We start from the raw sequence: 7,369 nt of genomic DNA, 5'->3' as shown, positions 1-7,369 counted from the left end.
AAGAGGAAGGTAGTTCCAAATGCTTCAAAATGTAGTATAGGGAGATACGACTAGTTGTCAATTCTTCCTACCCGGAGTTAAATGCTATATAAGTTGTTGTTTTTCCTTTCTTGCTTGCTAGCATATATCATTGCTTTCATCATTGCTTTCAACCTTTCTTTCAGACTCTTTTTCTAAATTATCTTTGCACACGTTTTCTAAAACCTTCTTCTCAAGTAGGGCCAAAGGCTTGGGTATACGTCATCTCGCCGAAGAGCCATTTGAAAAAAGTGAATTCCTAGGGCGAGAGCCCTATAATCAAAATTACGTTAACCGACCCCTCCCTCCTACTTCCTATGTAAAGAGAGCCTAGAGTATACTGAGTGCCCCCCAAGAGCCATTTGAAAAGAGTCTCATGTATGCAGAGGTGTGAGTTGACCATAGATCGGCTAAAAGCACAATGGTCGAAGCCACCCACAACTTTATGGCCAAGACCAAGGCCAAACGATTAAACATAAATTGGCACTGAGACTCAGGGAAGATCGAAAGTCATCAACTCTATGACCCTGTCTATTCTGGGAGTAGCAAAGAGGGTTGCATGGATGAACACTGAGTTACATTTATGAGCGATGATTAAATTCACTCATCAATCGTGCATGGATGAACACTGAGTGAGAATCAGAGATAATCTTATGAAACTACGCCATTGAATCTGTTTTGAAGAAGCTTCATTACTATTTTGTAGAATCTGCTTAATGGAAAGTCAATGAAAAAACCCAACATTCGCAAGAAAACAATACACGTATAAACCAGAAAGTTTGGTTAAATCATCATGATTATAAGCTCCCGCATTCAAGTGATGGTTTTTTTTTTCTTTTCTTTAGCAAGGCAAGCAAGGCAAGCAAGCAAGCTGTGGGTCTTATTCAGCGCTATATTTCTTCTAAACCGCGCACCTACAACTTTTCACCACTCTACAAATTCAGACTTTCATCATCGTGTAAACAATTCCATCTAAATGTCTGCTCCCTACAAAGTAAGAATTTTTTTTTAAAAAAAAAACCATTCTCAGCCTCAACTCCCTCTGCAACTTGTGCATTACAAAGGAACCAACTAGACCCTCACCTCCCCGAAAAATACGTATAAACTAACCAGACAAGCTGATAGACCAAATTACGTTACACTGCATTTTGTTCATAACATTTTACATGCCCGCCGCTGCATGTTCGGCTGACCACTTCCATACTTTCACTTGTCCTGTCCCGTCACCGGTAAAGAACACGCCGCCTGGACCAGCCTGAATTGATCTAATTTCTCCCTTGGAATGTATTTTACCCCTCTCAGAGAACCTATCACCAAGAACACAGCTCTAAGCGGTCTCGAGAAACAAAACACTATTTTCAATATACATTCAGAAAAACGAACAAAGAACAGAGAGAAAGAAAACCAAGAACTGAGAATCAAAACAAGAAATATACTGGACATGGGTAAGATAACTCACGATGGCAAATCATAAAGGCGAACTGAGTTGTCGTTGCACGAACATAACAAAATAGGCTTGCCATCTAAATCATGCATCCCACAGAGGGTAAGCAGGCCCTGAAAACGATCATCATCACGTCACATAAATGAATTGAACATGTTGATTGAGGGTATCATTCCACTGTATCCAAAATGGCCCCAGATACCAAAATAAATTCAGTTGGAACTATAATCTAAGACAGACAGCCCAAATTTCTGAATTTCCCCTTTAATGAAGCAAAGAGGATAAATGATTCATTCATTTCTCAGTTTCAGTGAGAGACACTAAAGATCTGGCAAGACTTGGAATTAGTTGATCCTAAGCCTAAACTAATTCTGAAAAGTACTAATACAATTAGATCACCGACTAATTACAAGAGGCATCTGAATTTGAGGCCAATCCTGGCAGTAACATACACTAATAAAATGACAACCTTTTCAAGAGTCTCAAATAAATATGCAACGCCAGCAATAATAAAGCATACGAGCATAACTTAGTAAAGAACATTTTGTATTATCCAACGAAAAGATAATAACTAAGCAAACGAAAACCACAAACATACATGATCTTCTGTGTGCGTGTAAGTTACTTCCAAGTTTCCACTTTCTGTAGCAGCCCACACCTGCGGGCAAGACAAGTTGAACCATTGCATAATTTTCCCGTGGTAAAAGAACATGAACAGTGTCAAACTGCCACCTTTGAGTATTAGAAACTCAGTATGTAAATGAGATAAACCTTTATTGTCTTATCTAGTGAACACGACAAAAGAAATTGCTCCCAGCAAAGCACAGACATTACAACTGATGTGTGATCTGTCAGAGTCTGTAAACATTGTAAAGATTCCAGACTCCATACCTAAAAGAAAAAAGAATAGAATTAAAATGAAAGGGGAAAAAATTATAAGCAGATAAAAGATGACAAATACTCAAGTTCAACTCACTTTGATAGAATGGTCCATGGAACCAGAGTAGAGCCTATTAGCTCCGACAACTAAAGAAACTACGGGGAGGGTATGACCGTTGAGTGATGCAGCTGGCTCAAAGCAGTTAGTTGCCACATTAAATTTCCAGGCCAATATTGACCCATCCTGTGTGCAGAAGGGCAAAAATTAAGATTAAACTTGGACGACTACCTCAAAAGTATTCGAGCAAAATCCACGGATATACAAGAATTAGAAGGAACCATGCGCATCCAAATATGAGAAGCAAGAGCAAATAAGAAATGCTACAATCTTACATGTTACAACTGAAGAGATCATAGAAGCCTATAGACCGAAATTAAAAATCCACATGTTCTTAACTCCTTAAAAATAATTTAGGAAATTTGCAATTTATACCCTCTCAGTGTTGGAGAATGTGTCACTTAAACCTTAAACTAATAATTGTAACCATTAAAACCCTAAAGTTCTTTAAATGATTCCACTTATACCCTTGATTAGGATTCCATCTTAAAACTATTAATACATCATTTTCACATTGCTTAAGACTATTTTGTAGGCAGGAATCAACATACTTTTAGAGAGAACTGAAATCAAATGTAATTAGTGATTTTGTCTTCTCGTCTTCCTCAACTTTTTTAATTATTAAGGAAAAATTAAATGATAATCTATATTTTTAATTATTTAGACAAAAAATTCATAATATGTAGAGAAAAGATCAATTTATACTCCAAAACTTTGGGGGTTGTACTAATTAAAATCTCAAACCAATAATTATATCAATTTAGATCCCAAACTTACACAAGTGAATATATTTAAACCCTCCATAAGAATTACGTTTTAAACTCATTAATGCCTAACCTTCACACATGTATACAATATCTTTAAACACAAGGATTAATGTAAATTACAAAGAAAGTGAGAATCATTAATCTTGAGCAGTTACTCCTTGATACAATTATTAAAACCTCTACATTATTCTCTGAGAGTCTAAATTGATTCATTGAGAAAAGTTTAGAGTTTAAATCAATACAACTTTCAGTTAGAGGTATTAATTGATGCAACCCCAAATTTTAGGTAAATAGATTTCCTCCCTTTGTTTTTTTAGAAACAACTTTAAAACATCCTCAAAGAAACCAAGGAGCTTTGCATAAAACTATTCTAGTGGGGGCACAATTTAGAAAATTTGGAAAATTACACATATTATGACGCTCCATTATGAAACAACATTAACCCTGCCCCCTGCCCCCAAATGGGCACTATGATCTACAAAAGAATCCTGAAAAATGTCCTATTTCTTTCCATCCACATTTCCTATCCAGAAGAAGAGCTTTAATTAAAATCAGACCACAGAATATAATGTGTTCCTTTAACAGGAATACCACAGATTAAAAAAAACACAACAAATTTGTCAATTAGTCATTAGTCAGAGTGGTAAAAGACAGCAATGTGATAGTTATAGTCTGGGGATGAGCTCATAAACAAGAGAGCTTGTCGCTAAAATTCTCACAGATATAATTCAGAAATAACGAGAATACCTGTGTACCAGCAAATAGCAAATCATTGCCCACAACAAGGGCATAAACTAGGCCAACGGGTCCACTAAGACTCAGATCAGCTGAGGTCTGAATGTTCCATGCCTACAGACCACATATCAAATTCTCTGAGTTAGTTCACATCACTATACATCGGCATTAAAGGATATCCATAGGCTAAAACACAGTTACAGACATACCATTCATCTGTTATGCAAAATAACACAGTAACTGTACATCAGCTAATAAGAAGTCATATCAGATCGTTTCCACCTCACCTTAACACAATTAGGTATGCCAACAAATACCCAAGGGCCTTCAGTAATCATGGAACCAACTTCTCCGCAAAGATTAATAACGGCCAGGCACTGCAAAGAAATGCAAAAGATTTCAGAAAACTTGTGTAAAATACTAACGAATAATCCACATGTCAAATCCTTTTATTTAATGTCTTAGACCACATTTTAAAAGGCACAAATTTGGATGGAAGAGGAAAGACCAAAAAGCAACACGGAACCTTTAAATATAAGGCCCAAAATTGTTCCAAATCATGAAGACAACAGTAACTGAGACCCAGAGTTACGTCTTACACATACCAACCCCAGTTTCAGAGTGCTCGATAAAGCAATCCACTATCCTTAAATAAAAAAGAATATATAGAAAAATACAATTAAATTAAAAAAAATAAAAATAAAGAACCTTTAGGTACATTCATCTTATTATCGCCTAGGCAAAGAATTCTCCCATTCAGTATTTTTTAAAGCTCGAAATACACTGAAATGCAGTAGTTTTTTGAGGCTCAAGTACAAGGCACGAAAAGTAGGAACTTTTTTATACACAAAATGAAAAAAAAAAAAAAAAAAAAATATATATATATATATATATATATATATATAAATCTTCTATATATGAAAAGGGATAAAATGATAACAAAATTATTATTAACATTATTTTGATAGAAACCCAAAATATATAATATAATAAATAATGAGGTAATGGAAGCTATAAAATATAAGAGATTTTGTAAGAGGTGGTTTAAAGAAATGAGGCCTTTTATAACATACTTTCTTATTTCTTAAAAGAAAAACCACTGAGCCATCTGGCAGTGCCTAGAACCTGAGCGCAATTTTTAAGAAACTACTTTCTTTCCTCACAAAACAATAACTCAGGCATTTCCTCTGACTGATAACAACACAACAGTTTCAATTTTATCAGAAATCCCCAAGAAATAATTACAACAACAATGGTTGAAGACAACATGAAACCCAAGATGGTTTTAGGAAATCACTTTGGATGACATTGGAAAATGATAAACATGTCCTGAAATGAATGTCATTGGAAACCTTGTTACAGAGAGCTTCTGATGAGCATTGTGGTATTCTTGAAAACAACCAGCATTTTGAACATGGACAAAACAAAGGGCCGTGATAAACTAAGAAGTTAAGTATGCCATTGCCATTGTTGAATAGAGAAAGCTTTTTGTTTTCTCATGGGACACCCACTTCTTAACCTTTCCTATGCCCAAGTCTAGAAATACAAATGCCTAAAATTTCTGTTGAAGATGAAGCCAAGTCATGGAAATATGGTAACAGAGCAAAACAGCAGCCTAAACCCAAAAAAAAAAAAAAAACCCTAAAAATTGGAAAGAGTTCTATAAGTATTAATGAAAAACTCCTCTTTACTAGCAAAAGATAGTGGTACGTATGTGTGAATATTTATCCTCCCCACTCCGTACCCTTCCCACCAAGATACTTGTCTTTCCCCCAACCAAGAAATTCTAAAAGCATCGGTGATAAAAAATACATGGAAAGAAAGGATCACTTTACATGTAATCTAGTCACTTAGATTACGGCTTACCCCTCAGCATCCAATTAAGAAATATCAAGAACTTAAGTCTCCAGTAGTTCCGTTTATGTTCATGTAATCTATCGGCAAGAAATCGCTCTCAAATCTGAAAAAGTTCAAAACAGAACTAGCCTACACCATTTTTCACAGTAAAGGAGGTCAGTAACTAACCTGCCCAGACTGGCAGTCCCATACCCTGACGGTCTCATCCTTGCTACCCGTATATAGCTTATCAGAACCAGATGGAAAAGCAATCCCAGTTACAACCTATAAAAATCACAAGTGAAGGAAACATTAAGTCCCACATTTGCAGTCAATAGAAGCAATATAGGATAAGAAAATCACAATTCTCTGCACAAATGGGAATTCAGGTTCGTTTAAGACACATATCACTTGCCTTCTGATGCCCATCGAGCTGCGTTAAATGCGAGAAACTTTCCCCCAAACTCCAAGTATGCAAGAATCTACACTTATCGCCATAACCACACTTCCCCTGAACCCAAAAATTACAAAGCTTCTCTGTCTTTTTAACTACTCTATTACCACCACCATGAACTCGTCCCCACGTCGAGCCGCCGCTAAAATTGGGACTCCGTCGGGGAACAGACACAGTCGAATCATCAGAAGAGAACCCATTACCCCTCTTGGGAGCAGCGTTCGTAGCTCCATTCGAAGTGGCGTGAGGAGGGGCATTTAACTCTCGGTGAAGAAAAGGACATGGATAGCGATTACATTTACCCGCTCTCCAATGGTAACAGACCTTCTGATTCCTACCATCCCCGGAAGGTGCGCCCAGCCTCTGAAAAACGCGCTTACCGCCTCCATCGACATCCATACCTTAAAATTGAAAACCCTAGTCAGCCCAGATCACAAAAATCGGTCTCTCCAAATGTTCGAAGTAGCAATAGGACGTAAAAAAAATTCTGGAGCAGTGAGGGGCCAAAGAAGAGGATTCTTCAAGCTCAAGGACGTCGCAGGCGCGGGCAGCACAGGGGAAGGAGAATGGTGAGCAGGATCATGAAGGTAGGGTTCGGGGAAAATCGAGAAAGGAATTGGGAGATTGAGATGGAAGGAGGGGGAAGGATAAATTTGGAAGTGTCAGAGAAACCCTAGAAAGGAATTGGAGCAGAGATTAAAATTGGGAAGTACAGTGGTGGTTTCGTACAGATGGAGATGGACATAGAACCAGAGATGACGCGGTGTATAATAAGAAAGCGTGAGATGTACGAGAAGGTTATATCTGTCATTTCACACCCCCAAAATTTTTATCCATACATTTTTTTTATAATTATACTAATTATAATTAAACTACAATTTTCATTATTGAATTTTTTTTGTTTTTTTTTTTTATTTTTCTCTATTACGAAAAATTTTTATTTTGTATTTAGATTTTCAGCATATTCAATCTTTTAAAAAAAAAAAAATGACGAGTTTATGGTACAAAATAAATTATTAAGCTTTCAAAACATTTAAGAATTTAATTACTATGAAATAAAAAATTTTGAAACTTATTAGAATATTTTTAAATTTTAACTCTTATTTCTAAAATCTTTG

At 36.2% G+C, this 7,369-nt stretch overlaps 1 protein-coding gene across 1 annotated transcript; it reads right to left on the bottom strand.

Annotated features, from left to right (window-relative positions):
* Window positions 1-870: 870 nt before the first annotated feature.
* Window positions 871-6,995, bottom strand: LOC111479939 (zinc finger CCCH domain-containing protein 48-like). The gene is made up of 9 exons (XM_023124856.1): window positions 6,213-6,995; window positions 5,987-6,082; window positions 4,249-4,338; window positions 3,974-4,075; window positions 2,439-2,585; window positions 2,234-2,353; window positions 2,061-2,120; window positions 1,478-1,575; window positions 871-1,325 (listed from the first exon to the last, which is right to left on the bottom strand). Exons 1-9 carry the CDS (start codon window positions 6,648-6,650, stop codon window positions 1,181-1,183), a joined length of 1,296 nt encoding a protein of 431 aa, XP_022980624.1. The 5' UTR covers window positions 6,651-6,995; the 3' UTR covers window positions 871-1,180.
* Window positions 6,996-7,369: the final 374 nt, after the last annotated feature.

This window comes from Cucurbita maxima, unplaced genomic scaffold (assembly GCF_002738345.1).
Source record: "Cucurbita maxima cultivar Rimu unplaced genomic scaffold, Cmax_1.0 Cma_Scf00005, whole genome shotgun sequence".
Lineage (NCBI taxonomy): Eukaryota > Viridiplantae > Streptophyta > Magnoliopsida > Cucurbitales > Cucurbitaceae > Cucurbita > Cucurbita maxima.
This window is presented reverse-complemented; position numbering and strand designations above follow the sequence as displayed.

What these genes read in the sequence shown, in the direction of transcription:
- LOC111479939 (XM_023124856.1), bottom strand. Translation starts at nt 6,650, where the DNA reads ATGGATGTCGATGGAGGCGGTAAGCGCGTTTTTCAGAGGCTGGGCGCA. An exon ending in AGCTCGATGGGCATCAGAAG is followed by an intron (nt 6,083 to 6,212) that starts GCAAGTGATATG and finishes TGATTTTTATAG; the next exon opens with GTTGTAACTGGGATTGCTTT. An exon ending in ACACGCACACAGAAGATCAT is followed by an intron (nt 1,576 to 2,060) that starts GTATGTTTGTGG and finishes GATCGTTTTCAG; the next exon opens with GGCCTGCTTACCCTCTGTGG.